The 16,800-nt window shown below is 32.8% G+C and overlaps 3 protein-coding genes and 1 long non-coding RNA gene across 8 annotated transcripts; 2 read left to right on the forward strand and 2 right to left on the reverse strand.

Moving 5' to 3' along the window:
* Positions 1–78: 78 nt before the first annotated feature.
* On the reverse strand, positions 79–11,492 carry HisT (Histamine transporter). 5 transcript variants are annotated; one of them, XM_069048911.1, is made up of 10 exons: positions 9,664–10,386; positions 7,754–7,970; positions 7,548–7,697; positions 4,650–4,928; positions 3,055–3,279; positions 2,474–2,615; positions 2,218–2,423; positions 2,061–2,164; positions 1,903–2,010; positions 79–1,742 (listed from the first exon to the last, which is right to left on the reverse strand). In XM_069048911.1, exons 4-10 carry the CDS (start codon positions 4,911–4,913, stop codon positions 1,475–1,477), a joined length of 1,317 nt encoding a protein of 438 aa, XP_068905012.1. In that variant the 5' UTR covers positions 4,914–4,928; positions 7,548–7,697; positions 7,754–7,970; positions 9,664–10,386; the 3' UTR covers positions 79–1,474. The 5 variants fall into 5 exon arrangements, with proteins under 5 accessions (XP_068905012.1, XP_068905010.1, XP_068905014.1 ...); XM_069048909.1 differs by having other exon boundaries at positions 7,548–7,970; XM_069048913.1 differs by lacking the exons at positions 7,548–7,697; positions 7,754–7,970; positions 9,664–10,386 and adding an exon at positions 11,367–11,492.
* A 34-nt stretch (positions 11,493–11,526) lies between these two features.
* On the forward strand, positions 11,527–12,497 carry LOC138131732 (uncharacterized). Its single transcript, XR_011159884.1, has 2 exons — positions 11,527–11,661; positions 11,720–12,497. It is a non-coding gene; the product is annotated as an uncharacterized lncRNA (long non-coding RNA).
* An 874-nt stretch (positions 12,498–13,371) lies between these two features.
* LOC138131728 (GATA zinc finger domain-containing protein 4) lies at positions 13,372–14,596 on the reverse strand. The gene is made up of 2 exons (XM_069048914.1): positions 14,438–14,596; positions 13,372–14,347 (listed from the first exon to the last, which is right to left on the reverse strand). The coding sequence occupies exons 1-2, from the start codon at positions 14,454–14,456 to the stop codon at positions 13,602–13,604; spliced, it is 765 nt and encodes a 254-aa protein (XP_068905015.1). The 5' UTR covers positions 14,457–14,596; the 3' UTR covers positions 13,372–13,601.
* A 313-nt stretch (positions 14,597–14,909) lies between these two features.
* On the forward strand, positions 14,910–15,574 carry LOC138131730 (uncharacterized). Its single transcript, XM_069048916.1, has 3 exons — positions 14,910–15,135; positions 15,191–15,273; positions 15,335–15,574. The coding sequence occupies exons 1-3, from the start codon at positions 15,036–15,038 to the stop codon at positions 15,557–15,559; spliced, it is 408 nt and encodes a 135-aa protein (XP_068905017.1). The 5' UTR covers positions 14,910–15,035; the 3' UTR covers positions 15,560–15,574.
* Positions 15,575–16,800: the final 1,226 nt, after the last annotated feature.

A 16,800-nucleotide genomic window follows, 5' to 3' on the forward strand; every position in this document is an offset into this window, starting at 1 on the left:
GATGTTTCCGTTATAATAGGACATAATGGTATTTCCATTAAAAGAGTGGTGTCATTAAATTTCAATAAACAACACAAATCTCTTTTCCAAAAGCGTTTATTCAAACATACACATTACCATGAAAGTCGTTTCTTTTATTGTCAAGGGTTCTCGGTTTAAAGTCGTTACAAAGTTGTACATACTAATTTCTAGTGGCATTTTTGATATATTATCGGTTATGAAAAATTCATCAACTTTCACTGCTTTCGACAATTTTTACAAGAACCATGAAGCTTGCTTAACACTGGCGATAACAACTTCCTGTCTAACTTCAACTAGCAGATAAATTTTAAGAAAAAATATTATCACATTCAAAGCGTTTTGTGGAAATTTATTTGTATCTGGACAAAATCCAAATGAGTAAACTGTTCGCAGTTTGCGAAATCACAAAAATATTTTTAGAATACATTTTGTTGAAATGCTCTGCAACCAGCAAAACATCAGATGTTGTGAGATTTTAACGAGTGCTGTTTTCAATATGTTTCCAAAAATATTGTCTAATATCTACAGTTACAACAACACATTTACATATTTCTACACATTTCATAACAATGATTTTGTCGTAGATTTATGGAGACAAAAACTCTTCTAAATCTAGGACGAAGCTTGTGTAATCTCACTACTCCTATGCTGTACGATTATTACATTTTAAATTCAAATCGATGAGCAATAAAAACTAGTACACGAGTGGCGTATCCAAAATAGAGATTTCAATATTTCAGCGTTCACAAAAACATAAATGTAAAAATTCATTTTGTTTTATAAAAATCTTGATTTAATTGGTACAAAGAAACTCTCCTGTTTATTGTAGAAATATTACAAAAGTTTATTACGCCACTGACTAAACAAATTTAATATATAATAATACTAACACTACGATTAAAGACTAGTACAGTACGATAATTTACAGAAAACATTTGTATTGTCTCTGTCTTGTACGGATTTAAATTCATAAAAATAATTTGAGAATCAATCTTCTGAGAAAATTGATTGATATTTTTGTATGATATATTTACTGTTAAAAATCTTCTGTGTAAAGTATTGTCGCCCTCACAATCATTAGTGAGTACATTTTCTTAAATGAATTGTAAAAATTCTTGTATAAATATTGATTTTAAAATTGTTGCTCCCTACATTTAAAAATGCAATTACAATATAAAATTAATTATAACAGGTCATCATAATAACGTATGTGCGATAATGGTTCATATCTGAGCTTTAACCTACGTCATTAAACAAAAGGAATTAAAAAGAGGCCAATACATTATTGTCTTGTTCATCAACGGTTTCATAGATTTGTTAATAAATAATATAAAAGTTATACTTCAATACTTTTAGTTAAAACCTACGGAAGAATAATTTACTATGTTTTTATCACATTTTTGTTAAAAAATCATGAGAGATAATCGTTGGTGTTTTTTCTTTTATCAAATTCTTATTTATTGGAATGAGCAGCTTGTCTCCTTAGGTCCGACTTTATTAAACCCGTCATAATTGTACCGACTAGCAACATGACTGACATTATAGAATTTGCCCAAATGTCGTTCAAATTGTTGAAAATCACCGAATAAATGTTTGTAAATGCAATACCGAAAACTTGAGCTGAGGCGTTGAGAAGTCCTGCTGAAGTGCCTTCAGGTTCTGGATAAGTCAGTTCCGCCCCAAATTCGAAGCCCACCGGCAACAAACCAGTCATGAAAAATCTGAAAAAGCAATGATGTAACTTAGTTCATGTAACCAAGAAAATTATTTAAAGTTAAAAAACGAGGTGTATTGTGTGTTGCATAAGTACGTTTCTCTTTGAATGTAAAAAGATATAATTGTGAAAGACAAGATAATATGTAACTATTTTACGAGCCTCACCCTAATAAAGCTGATGTGAAATACACAACGGCGATGCCTTCATTTAGGGTGAAAGTATACACCACCATCCCTACCAGTGACAAGGCGTATACGGCAAGGGTGGTTTCTCTGAAAATGCCAAATAAAGTTCTGTATTACTTCAAAAAATAATGATTTACTTGAACTTGTGGAATCTGTCTAAAATAACACCACACGCCACTGATCCAAACATTCCAGCTACGACGATTACCAATCCAATGCGTCCGGCATCTTCTTCGCTGTCCTGAAAGAGTCAATGTAAATTTGTTGTTGTGTCAAAAATGTAGAAATATGTACCGGATAATACAAGAGGATAATTTGATTAAGAAGGGTGGAAATGGCGTAGAAAATCCCCGTGTTGATCCCATAGGAGATCAACAGTAACACGTATGAGCGATTCAACATTAGTCTTTTCAAAGACTGAAGAAAAGACATAGATTCTTGATTTTCCGAGGGTTGAGTTTGAGCATAAGACGGTGGTGTGGGTGGTTCATCTTTGAAAACTGTAAATTCAAGGTTAGACTGATTTTGATTTAGATTAAAACGAACTTACAGAATATTATAATGATCAACAAAGCTGACGTGTAAATGCCAACAGCAATAAAAAGAATGTAGAGGTCCTTGGCGATTTGCTCTTCGTTACCACTTCCACTAACGATCATTGGGGGTATAAGAAATCCAAGGGCGACTCCTAACTGAAAAGGGTAACTACTCCAATTGATCCAAAATTATCAAAGTAATAATTAATTAGGTGCAAAGGGCAAGATAGTGCCTTGATTAATAATAATAAAATAATGATGTCTGAGTCAACTGGCCCTTGCGGATGTCCTCATATAGCTCTGACATAACATTTTAATGACGACGCCAGGAGACTGGCATTAGTCATATAAAAATAACAGTCTATCTAAACAAATACATTTTCATAACTTGTATTTTTAGCGACAACAATCTCAATTCCAAAAATATGTCGAAGTGTATCTTTTAGTGAAAATAATAATTGCGGAAAAAACCGTTGTAACTGACACAGTTTTGATAAATTTGAGAGTGTGGTGAACCCTGATCGTCCTTGAACCGTAAATGCATGCGAGATATCTGCAAGAGATTTTAGTTGGTACAAATGGACAGTGTGTTTACCTGATTTCCGAAAACCCCAATACTGCATGCAGAAGAGACTTGCGAAGGACCAAACCAAACGGCTGCTAGTCTGGCCGGCACGGACAAAACAAAAACTTGCGACAAGGCAACCACTGCTTGACCTAAAAATCCCACCCAAAATCGGTCAGGTGAAACAGACCCTACTTTTATCCAAGCGCCAGCGCAAGTACCCACCATTCCTATAAGTACAGCGACTCTGAGGCCCTAAAAAGAATTTTTGGAAAAGTGATACTTTTAACAGCGACATTGATAGATTTTATGAGTTTTTTTAAATAAAAGTGTTGAAATTATAATAATTCTTAAAAAGAAACGATGTAGTAAAATGCTCTTGTTATCAATTTTAGCATAGCATGCTTGTTACGCTTCTGCCACGAGTGCTTATCAGAATTTGTGTCATTATTCTGCGACCTTCAACTGGTCGAAATATTTACATTTCATTTAAATTAAATGTCTTGTAACGCACGTTGTCCGCAAGAATTGTCGTTTAGGATTGGATTTTGAAAAAAATTTGCCCATCTTTTACAACGTTTTTTAATTAACTACACCCACATTTAATTTCAACATGAAGTGTAAAAAGAAATTATTAGCTGTGAAACTGTGAAAGAGTAAATTGAATACAGACAATTGGACAACATCGAACTTTTAGGCTAATCAACCGAAGGTTTTATTGAAATTAACGATAAGGAAATATTTATGTTCATATATTTTGAGACTGATATTAACAATTTGAACTTGATTAAAAGCAATTTCAAAGTGTGTGAAGTAAGTCTGAAGTATACTGGATCATTCTAGCGGATGCTGATCCTTTAATCAATTATGACGTCAATCAGTAACTACTAATAAATTAAAAATATTTATTAAAATGTAGCACCTGAAGTTGAGAAGATTAATATTTTAGTAAAGATTAAAACTATAAGAATTTGGATGTATGTAGTATATGATAATCGAAGAAAAAAATCTAGTCAAAGCAACAAAAAATTAATTAAAATTCATTCATGAGCAAAATGCGTCAAGTTTCAGCTTCGACACTCGTACAGGTACATTCACTTTTTACTTTATTAAAAAGAAGTATTAATGAGAATATTTTTACTAAGACCGCAACTAATCAATTAATATATTAATTACTTTTATCTTTGAATACCTCAGTAAAAAATGTAAGAAATGAATTAGATGCAAGATAAGCAGTAATTCGTCAAAATCATTCTAATCAAAAATCCATCTGACATGAAATGTTTAAAACTATAATCAGGCAGATAAACTGTCTAGATGCTAACAATTATTATCTAACAGAACTATCTTGTAGTCAAATGAGAAAAATCCTTTGACAAATAAAATGTAGTGCATATGTATTTGTTCAGCTTGTTAGACTTTACCGTCAGATTATAAAATTTTATTAAAAAACATAATTTCGTAGACTGTAAAGTTTCTTAACTCCAAGACAGAAAAAAATAGTCATAAATCAACTGAAGTGTAACATTACGTTGATTTTAATTTAAAATAAATCAGCTGAATTCAATTTGTGTGTCTCAATTCAAGGATAAAGTTTTATTGAAATAATGGATCGTCATACTTACCAATTTATCTAAGAGGTAACTTCCTGGAAAAATAAACGGAATGTAGAGGATCATGTAGAGCATAGAAGTCCAGTCCACCCATGTCGTAGACACTCCATAATATTTCACGATCACGTTGGCTATAATAGAATATTGAATCCATTGCATCGCATTGGAAGTCGAATACAGTACGAAAATTGCCAGAATAAACCATCGGATTTTGTATACCTTCAGTTTTTCGATTTCGGGTAAGGGCCCGTGTTTTTCTTCGTCTTGTTGTTGCATCGTGGTCGAGTTTCACTGGAATAACATTAATTACACCGCTGGTAAGGCGTGTTTGTTGTAATTTATTTGAAAACTTCCCCGAGAAATCGAGGTCTTTTTTTATGGAGGTCAGGTAATGGGAGAATTTAATTTAAATGTGTTGTACAGCGGGAAAGAAACCACAACGTTAAATGCCAGAATTCATATTAAAATGATAAATTTGAAAAGATTACGAATTTAATTTTTTGATATGGAAATTTTTGAGTGATGGAGAGCAATTAATGTGTTTATGGTTTCAGGGGCATACACGTAAGGGTATCATAAAACAACCCCTCATACTACTCCATATTTGCGGTAATATGGATATAATACTAGTTAGGAATCGTTAGATCAGATCATCACAGAGATGTATTTCTAAAAAAATATTTTATACAAAAATGCATTTTGTGATTTCGATAATCGTTTTTCAAATGCAACTTAAACTACAATAAATGATCAATAAAAAAGAGAAATAAGGAGCGGCTATGGAAAACAAAATTTGCCAATATGTACGGCGTAGTTTCAATCATGCTAACCGTCACTTTGAAGAGAGGTTTTCTCCAAATTCCATCAAATTAAGTTCTTTATGGTAAACCCAGTCACCACTTTCTTCATTCCATTTCAAAAATTGATTCTGTCATTAATATTTTGTGTTCTCGAGTGAAAATCATTGTTAAAAAACTGTTGTCAAAATTGACAAGTGACAGTTACACCGCAGAAATTTCGTTTTGTATTGGGTGATTGAAAATGATTGTGGATAAATGTGGCAACTATCTACGAAAATGTATGTGGCAACTGTGTGGGTAGAGGATAGATTGACATTCCTTTGGCAGTTCACAGACGCGCAATTTTGAAAATTGTAAATCAATGTGCAATGGTATAAAAAAATCAAATGCACGCTAATGAAATGTCATACAAATGTCAACTCTACTCTACCTACACAGTTGCCACATAAATTTTCCATATTTATCCACAATCAGTTGGAATCACCATGTCTTTTTTTGTTGATCATATTGTAAAAGTAAATTTTGACGTTTAATTTAGACAACATTTTTTTAACTAATTTTCGTGGGGTAGTATTTTTTACAAGCTGTATATTTTTTTACAATAATAAGGAAAATTCTTGTTGCCGCAGTTGGTCATTTGCCAAATAAGTATATGTACTAATCTTTTGATTACGCAATCGATTTCTGTTAATGTAAAGGTGTGGTGGATACATGAACCACAGACACCTTGAAAGGATTAATAGAAAGGATTAATTAATGAGGGTTATTTAAACTCTTACTCTTACTAAAAAAATTATATTAGATATTGATATTAGATTGTCCAAATCAAAGAGTTCATAATATGTATTGCGATCGCGTGAAACAGAAATTATTTCCAGAACGACCAAAATCAATGGAGACAAACATTTTGTAAAAAGAAAAATTCAGATCGGTTATTTTTTGCAACAGCATTCGTGAATCAAACCAAATTCCAGAAACAGATAGATGGGCAGATACGGCACCATGCCATATCGAAAACCATTTTCCTTATCGTTTTGTGGACTGGACAATAAGAATCTGACCTTACCTGACCCCATTACCATACTTTCATTTCCTTATGGAACGTAGAAGTAAAAATGCTCTTGTAAAAATGAGACATCTTACAAATTAAAATTAAATGCCTAACGTTTATTTGTTAGTTAAGATTTTTGTACTAAATTACATAATTAGATATAATAATTATTTCTCCAACAAAAAAGTGATTAAAATCTAATTAGTTTTGATATTTGCTATAATGTAAATACTTGTAGCAGTGTGATTGAAGTCTGGAAACAATAATTATATTATAAGTATAAAATCGAAATTGTCCATTTTTTTTCACGTTTTAAACGTACAAAGCTGATTCATTATTTTTATTGTTTCTAACAAAGACTGAGAAAATTCAAACAATTTTATTTCTCAACTCCTGAGGCACTAGTGTGTATCTATTTGATATAATAAATCTGTAGTACTTCGTTGTCCTTCGATAATCACTGCTAAGATGGAAAAACAGGCCTCGTTTCAATTTTACACATTTTTATTTGATAGCCTTCAAATGCTAAAACTTTTCTTGCTGAGGTGATTGTACGAAATTTTTGCGCAGACAGTGAGCAGTGTGTTTCCACTTTCGGTGTTTTAATTTTGGATCAAACTGATGACTCTAAATGTAATTCACACTTTCAAAAAATACATCGGCATTCTATTTATGATAGGTAATTAAATTTGTCTCGAAAGGCGAATGCGCTTCTGGTCTGGTATTAACAATTTCTATATCCAACTTCTTGAGCCTTATTACGCAAACATTTTTCGAGATTATCGAGAAACAGATACTTAGTAAATTAAATCAATGTTTTCTTGTGTTCTGGGATATCGGTGCCTGGCATGCGGTGTTTTCCTGTCAAGTTTAAAACTTCTGGACTATTTTTTAATCACTTGATATGAACGTCTAGATTCGCTTAGCGCTTGACTTTACAGCTTCATGTAGGTATTTATTGAAAGGAGAATCATTTTTTACAAAGTGGGGTATTTTAGAAAAGCTCAGATTGCAATTTTGTTCATTACAAAAAAGACAGAAACTTCACTAAATACATACCTGACCCAAAAACAGGCACTAACTATTGTACATAAGTGATCTTGACTGATAAACAATTTTTCGTTTGGCACTTCTTCATAGTCATGGGCAATAAATGATGAACCACCCTCGTAAGTATTATATAATTTATTTCATTTAAACAAAAATTATCTGCAGGAATTATGATTTAAGTATATTTCATTTTTATTATTGTACTTTTTTAATACCTTCCAGCCTTAGCGATTATGATGTAATACTTGCACGTGATTCAAGCATGGGCTGTGCGAATAGCCTTCTTTGCAAATCCTGATAATTTCAGTTAAAATTCACTCAAGTTTCTTGTTAAATTTGCTCTTATTTTGCCAGTGTCAATACATCCTTCACCAAGTTAAAGCTTTAAATATTATTTAACATCAATCTTCATTTGTAAAGAGCAACACGTTTCTACAATAAATCAAATTTCAATATTGGTCAAGTTTATGTAAATGGTTAATTATTGTGTCTTTATCTAGAATTGACCAAAGAAAATTTATTCTGGTTTTAAAAAAACGACTAGATTTATTATTATCTATACTTGTTTACAGTCTATAAAGTAAAAGCAACAAATTATAAGCACATTGTTGTATTTAAACGTGCATTGTTTTTTCGAATTTGGCGATTATAAGTTGGACAAAAAGTTTACTAAATGTTGGGGAGTTGTCGCTGATATAAGGAAGAAATCAGTACCTAAATCGGTCCCAAAAAATACTGTTATCAAAAGCAAAGCCAGTGGCGTCTGTTTATGGATTTAAATGTTTTTCATCTTTTGTTTATTATGTATATTCTCTCATCAAATATAAACTCGTGATGTGATAAATAACCGACGATCCGACTTGTCAAACCGGAGCAGCACCTTCAACTCGCCCTACGGAATCTGCAGAGCCTCGATTTTACTCGTAGATCTCATCAATGATAATAATCAGACCAGTTGTTATCTCACAATATATCATTTCTATTTTTTAAGTGGAAAAATTAATTAAAAACCAATCATTCAGAATCGTGATAATTTGAAATGTGACAATTTTTCTTGTCAAATTTTTAAGCAACAAGCTTTCGTTGCAAACAGAAAATAATTGGATAAAAAAGCTCTTGTGTACTTAAAAAAAAAATTATAATTCATTACTTAACTGTCAGGAGATACAATGTAAAAGATTCATAATAAATATAAATAAGTAAAAATATATTAATTTCTTTTATTTAGCAGAGCTTGATACAGAGCTTTTTTTTCAGTTAATCCAATAGAGTGAAAAATGAACTCGTGATAGGTAATAAATAACTAATTTTAGTTCAGGATATGCCTATTGGCTTAATAATATATGTTTCAGGATTGTTATTTAAGTCAAAGCGGTAGGAAAATACAAAAAAAAACACTTTTAGAGAATTTTTATTTTCCTTTTTAAATTCCTATTATTTATTTATGAATAACAACTTTCACTTAATTCATTAAGAACTATTTTTTTTAATCCACTAGCAATGGTTACAAATTCATCTCTTTCTTATTGAATTATTTCATGAAATTATTAGTTTAACTTGCCATAACAAATATAGCTAGTTTTTTTTAAATATTTATTACTCCACAATACTTAAAAGTTAAAATACTATGATTTAGTTATTTATTCGCCGTTTTGTGTGGTGCTAATAAAATATTAGTACATTTTTACATCACACATACGTTTCGTATTTAGGTAACTATTCCACTCATTTTAGTAATTGCAAGGATTTTACCATTTAATTATAAAGTATAATTTGTTTGTTGTGGTCTCTATGTAAGAGTATTGTGTAACTGACAATACAATGTTTGCCTTCGTACAAGGATACTGCAAGTGTAAAGTGAATAATTATCAAAAGCAACATCATGATCAGAGCAAAGACAGAAAAAAGATCTGCTAATTTTAAAAATGAAATAAAATTGTTATACAAATTTGAATACCAAATTATATTCAAATAGAGTTGTTCCAACGTATTGCAATAACAGAAATATTACGTTGTAAACATTGTTGACGCACGTGTTCAAATCCAACCTAACCGAACATCTATTACGCTGCAAGCCGAATCAACCCCTTCGCGGACATTTATCCAATTAACCCCCAAGACTCACCGTCGTGACGTCGTACAATCGATCTAATCCTATAATTGAACGTGATTTGTAGCGGCAGCGGATCCGGGGCGACGCTTTTGGCGGTAGAACTGTTCCCGACTACTGACACTATCCGACCAACACCACACGTACTAAGTAAACCAATAAACGATAATGTTATCACTGTATCGCCATGATACACTTGTCCCCAACAGGAATTTTCAAATGATTCAGTCGGACTGCCACCATCCACGCGCCCAGAGCTTGGTGCGCGCAAGCCCGGAACAGAAATTCATGAATGAATATTAGTATTCCTGGCCTACATTTTCTTTTTTATCCGGGAGAGGCGTCCCGGCTTAAAGGAGATCAGGAGATTTTGCAATGAGCCGCGGGTGATAGGGGCAATGTACCTGAAAATCTGGTGAAAGAGTAGGGGAATGCGGTCCGAAATGGAAGAATTCGCCAAGCAACTGGTAAAAGGAGTGGGTTGTGGCAATGCAGGTTTGGACTACAAAAGAAATATTAAAAAAGCAACGGAATGTGGGACAAATTCTGCAAAACATTAGATTCGATCAAAACATATCAATGAAATTTTTTGGTCAACAATGATATCATTGATATCTCAAGCCGTCTCAGAAGTGATGATTGAGACCGAAGATTATGATGTTTTTTACTTGAGTCAAGTGACGGAAAATTTGTAACGGATGATAATGGTTTTATTGTGGTTTTAATGGAATTAGAATAAAAGTAAATTTTGACTAGTTTATACAATTTATTTATTTAATGGTGACTGTGTTTGCTAAAGCATTTTTTGAGATTAAAAAATGTAAGATATTTCATTTTGCATAAAATTAAGTATAAATAGGAATAACAAAGAAGGTTAGTTTCGTAATACTCTTAGTTTTATCGAAAATAGCACAAGTTTTCAACAAATAAACAGTAAATATGGAAATAATTTGAGATTAAAGAGTTTTGTCAAGTTAGATTAGATTCTAAGTGAATTTATTACAATATAAACAAATTATTAATAGTTCATTGGAAAGAAAAACAGCTTGAGTCTCTGCTCTATTATTTGTACCAAATACTTTTTCCGACATAAATATTTTTGTCAAAATAATTTCTTTGTGTTGTGATAACGACTGAAAAAGTTTAAAGACGTTATAAATGTTAAAAGAGGACGTCTAGTTTAAAATAGAAAGTTTGGGGTGATTTCTTGTTGAACCGGTTATTGCAAAGTTGAACTCTTATTCAATAACTTCTTCTTTAACAAATTTCCAGTTTTTTTTTCTGGAATTGAAAGAATATGATGTATATCTAAGCGAAACAGACAAGTCATATTTACAAGCCGTTTAGGTATGTAAATTTTATAAAAAATGTATTGTACCACCATCGTATTATATTTTCTACTTTGTTATTTGTGTTTTATTATACCATATCAGTTTATTTGTTTTTGATATAGCACACTTGTACATAAAACACTGGTAAAACCTGTGCAACAGTATGATAATCTCTGTACAACATTTAAATAAAATACGTCACACTCTTCGTCACAACAACAAATTATGTTTACTTTTATCATAATTAGTGTGACAAAAATATTACACTGGAAATTAAAAAATCGCTGGTGGTTCTTGTGTAACAACTCACGTTTCACTCCCACAAAATGCAATTTATTGTGCACGGTTAAAGATAAACAAAGCAAAAGTTATAGTCAATCAACATACAATAAGGGATCGTAATAAAACTAGAGGAGTTTTCTTGTAGTAAGTGGATCATCAACCACAACTATGTTAACACGCACGACATCAATAACTAATAACAATGGTTGGAACACGCCAAGCCAAACGAACAAGTTAAGCATTAAAAATTAACAAACAGTTATGTATTTTCAGGTAGGCAATTAACATAACATTGTGGTTGCTTGTTTTTCAAGGTCTGCAGTGAATTAAATTAAATATTTAAATATATACAAAAGTACTTAACGGAGGCATTTCTTGCAAGACATTTACTAGATCAGGGGTTTGTATTAAATTAATAACACATTGTAAATTAGTGTCCCCTCTATTCTGCGCTGCAGTAGCCTGTGCCAGATCTAACCCGACCTGATCCGATCCGACCCGGAGCCCACCCGTAGCCGAAACGGAACCCACCCCGAGCCGACCCGGAACCCTCCCGACGCCGACTCGGAACCCACCCGAAGCTGACCCGGAAATCACACGGCGCCGACCCGAAGCCCACCCGGAGTCAACCCGGAGCTGACCCGGAACCCACCCGGAGTCCACCTGGAGTCCACCCGGAGCCGACCCGGAACCCACCCGGAGTCCACCGAGAAGCGACACGGAATCCACCCGGAGCCGACCTGGAACCCACCCGGAGTCGATCCGGAAGGAGTTGGTATTTTGTGTTGCATAACATTAAATTTTCGCTTGAACTCTACGGTGGATAACCTTTGTATTGTTGTAAACTAATATAGCAATTGATAGTAAAATTACGAAAGCATGTAAACAATAAAATATTGTACACACGGGAATAAATTGAGAAATATTCACTTAAGATATTAAGTCCTTCTGGAATGAAACTCCATTTCAATCCCTTATTAGCTGAATAAATTTCCCTTAAAAAGCATATCAAGGTTCAAACACAAGATTCACTGTTTAGAATGTTTATTAACATACGCCATAATCCCAGAAACTTAGACTGACGATTTTTCGGAAATGTTTAATATTTTACATGTTATACAGTTTAGAATTAAAGATACTTTTGACAAAATGTTTACAGAATACACGTAGTCTGTATTTGAGGACCGTAATTGTCATGGTTTATAAATTTTGTTAATTACCTACATAACTTTTTTTTATATACAATTTTTTACGAAGTAAAAAGTTTTGCAATGTTAGAATCTTTTAGTAATAAAACAATACAATTTTTTCAATACTTCACGAATAATGAGACCAATGGAATTGAAAATGCAACCCACAATACACTCGGAACGTAAAGCTGTGGGTTGCATTTTCAGTTCCGTCGGGCTCATTATTCTCGTCAATCACCTTGAATTTTTGACTGAATTCTGGGTCTTTACCGGAATGTATAGGAGGTTGCCTCTATCAGAAATTATTTCAAAATACCATTTCGATCGTTGAACGAGATCTCATTCAACGCTTCCATAAATATTCAAGTTTATTCTTACCATTGCAAAGATTTTGAAATAATTAATGGAAACACATTAATTTCATTTTAAAAATAAATTATTGTTACATTTAGGTATATAATTAAAAAATTATTTTAAGATGCACTTTTGTTAATTATTTTATAAAGAATTTCCCATAAATGGTGGGAATAATGGCAAATGATCTCAAGTAATCGGCACACTGCGTTCTGTTTCTTAATCATATTTTCCTAATGCTAAAAACAATATTTCTCTCAACAATAACCAAGGCGTTTAACATTTAAACAGTTTGAGTTTAAACAAAACTTGCAAACGACTAAAATTAATTGTTTGTATCTACAACTGTAAACATCTCATCTTACTTTTTTCTTTCTAAAACTAACTGTAAGCATTATATTGCCTATTATGTAATAATTCAGTTTTTGAGGTGTATAATAATTCAAAATTTGTACTTTCCAAGTGTATAATATCTAAACGTTAATATATTGTTAACTAATTAAATTTAAAAAAAATATATCTTCTAGAAAATAAAACTGTCAAATGAAGGAAAAAATAATTATGCATCCAGCGCGAAACAAAAATTTAATACTTTTAAAAAAATTGTAGTTATATTACTATCAACTTTTAAGAGTGAATTTACAATTTTTGCATCACTTTCAAAATAAGTGAATCTCAATTATAACATATGAAGAGTAACAAGTCACTATAAAAAAAAGAATACATTTAAAACAATAAGTTTGTCCAATTTTAACAGGTGTGAAGCATTCTTAAATTTAAGTCTTTTATAAAAAAACTACAACATGCCAAATCTCTCATTCAGAGTTATTCCTGTCACATTAGGGGTCACTGGAAATGGAAATATAACTTGTTTGTCTTTTCTTTTTTGTTGTATTAATTTAATAGCAGTTTGTTTTTTAGGATCCAACACCATTTTAAACTTGGTAACATGTGTTTCTTCTTCAACATGAGCTGTAGAATTCACTACTTCTACTGTTATGTCAGTTGCATCTAGTTCTTGAGACTCATTAAAATTTGATGTATTTATTTCAACACTACTGTTGCTATCATTAACTTGATCATTCTCTCCTTCATGATAAGTTCTAATACGGTTCATTCGGTCTTGAACAGAATTTGTGTGAGGTTTATTTGAATTTACATGATAGGGTGCTCTTTGATTATTCCATTTCCTCTTGTTTTGTTGGGGGCCTATATTTGTATCACTGTTCCGCTTCCTATAAAAATTTCTTTGTCCCTGATTATCACCTTCCACATGTCCATTATCCAAAGAATTACTTCGATAAGGATTTCTATGTCCCAGTCTATTATAAAGTGAAGTTTTGTTGTTGAAATTTGGATTAGGTTTAATAAAGTTGTTATTATTTCTGTTCTGATTGTTAGGACCATTCTTGTTGAAGTGTTTGTTTGGAGAAGTGCGCAATAATGGACTGCAATCTTGAAACTGCGGTTTAGAGTAAAAAGTCCCTTTGCTATTTTGAAAACTACTGCCGCTACCACTGTTCACGGCATCTTTGGTGAAGTCTAAAACAATTTGAGGGAATGAGGTTATTTTGTTTTCATATTTTTTTAATGTCTCAAGCTGTTGCTAAGTATGTACTTAATAATATTCACCTGGTGGTTCATAGTTCATGTTTGAATTTTAGGAAGTGAACATTTGAAATTAAATTATATTCGACAAAAAGTTATTTCGAAACACGCATTCAATACTCAACAATGGCTGACAAAATAACGCAACCGACAACAAAAACTAGACGCAAGTTGTACCAACATAACTACCAACCAACGAACGTGAAAAACACTTTCTTGATTTAATGATTTTCGGAATTATTTTTATTTTTATTCGTGAACAATCAATTACTTTTACAGAACACCTAATAACACTAATGACAAAAATTGCTATACTTAATAGATAACTAAAATGTAATATTCATATGGCGTACTTACAATAGATTATAGCGAACGTTATTATCCAATAATTAAATTTAAAATTAGTGCTTATAATGCTATTTTCAATCAATTAATGTAACGAAAAAGACTGAATATGTGTTATTTTTATTATGTAAATTGTTCTGTTGTAATTTTTCTCAGCTAGTGGTAATCAGACAACTGACAATTCAAGTTAAAATTTGTTTGTTAGTGTCAGTTGTAGAGCAAATTCTTGTCCAAATTTTTATGTGCTTAAAACCCAAGAAATGTAAAAAATTGTATAATGTCAGTTGCAACGCGAGACGAAGGAATTCTCGTTCCAGTTACACAAAACAGAACCTCAGCACTTCAAGATCCTCAATTTACTCATGTTAGAGAAAAAGGTCAGTCTAAATTATTATAATAGCAACTGATTACCAAATCTGCAAATCGATTTAGCTCAAGTTTGGTTATCATCAATTCCCAAGCCAGTCGCAGGTAAAGAAATGGACAGCGTCTTCTTTAATGACGACAGATTTGAGGTGGGTAAGTCCACACTGATCTAATTATAACACTTCTAGGTGCTGTCATTGTTCTTTGCAGCTCATGGTCGACACCCGCGGATACAGACCTGAAGACTTGAGATGCACAATCAGCCCGAACAGTGTGATGGTGGTGGCGCAAAGAGATGAGGTCGCAAGTGGTACCCAACGCAGTTTGTCAACGACAAGAAGTTACCAGCTACCACAATTTGTCGTACCACAACAGGCGGTTTGTTGCTTGTCTTCCGAAGGAATCCTGTTAGTGGCCATACCTTGGCAAAAATAAAATGTAGCGAAGACAGATGCTTTCTATTTTTTGCCCCAGAACCTCTCACATGATAAAAAAAAATGATCAAGAATAAACCAGTGAAGAATGGCTTCCTGTCATGTTGTTTCGTAGAAAGTAAAACTCCACTCGATTATTTTTGCTAAATTGAGAGTACAATAAGTTTAAAATGATCGTGAGAGTAGTGTTCCTTTCATTGATTATTATACGGCTGTATTGCATAAGGTCCAAAATTAACACAGCGTTATTGAACCGTGACGGTTTGATATACAACTGAATGGACAAGAAAAAGAGTGTCTTGTTGATCGCCGGTTCGTTAAAGGTTTAATTGACCACTGGGTCGTATTTGGGTTACTTCTGTACCCATCGTATATACCTACTTTCGTTTTTGTAAATGCCGCCCATTATGCGCAGCCAATTATATAAGCCAGTCTTGTGGTTAATTAGTGTTGCATAATCTTCGCAAATTAGATCCGTTCTTCGGAAGTAAGGAAGTCAATTCCAGGTGGATCACTCGAGGCGCATGACACTCCCGGGGTTTTACCAGATCTTTGTGATTTCTTAGAAAAGAGCTGTCCCCCGAGCAACAAAAGCGCATTAATTCATCCCGGAAATGGATCACGTCTGCAATCAGTCCAACAAATTGTCAGCCATGAATAATTCAAATGTTGCGTTTATCTTGTATCTCCTCCAAGGACCACGAATCATCGTCCGCTGGCAACGATGAAATTGCATTTGTTCATAATTATTTCCGTTTTTAGTGTTTACGTGAACAAATTAAAATTGAAAGTATCGGACAAGGTCCGTGGATCTTCGTGATTTACTGCGAGGTCAACACTCGAGATGACCACTAAAGCAAATTTCAACTGGTGACCTCTTTTTTAAATTAATTATGTAGTTGAAGCTATCTCGCATTGCTTGTCAACGATGTAGAAAATTGGAAAAGCGGCTTTTTGTAATGGCAATTGAAGGTGATGGGGACCGGCTCTGTGAACAAACATGGCGTACAAACAAAAGTAAAATTATTACGAAACGGCGTATCTCGGCCAAGAAGATGAAATAAGAAGTGTGGTCAATGATTCGTTGCGTAACCTGCTTACCATTATACTTAATTCAATGGGAATCGGTGCAATATTTTACATACGCCTGTTTCGTTCGCGGCAAAAATTAAATTATGCGGATACGATCTGATACTTTTCTGATTCTTGAAAGTCATATTTAATTATAGGCGGCAGAGATTT

The sequence above is a fragment of the Tenebrio molitor genome, chromosome 5, assembly GCF_963966145.1.
Source record: "Tenebrio molitor chromosome 5, icTenMoli1.1, whole genome shotgun sequence".
In the NCBI taxonomy this organism is placed as follows: Eukaryota; Metazoa; Arthropoda; class Insecta; order Coleoptera; family Tenebrionidae; genus Tenebrio; species Tenebrio molitor.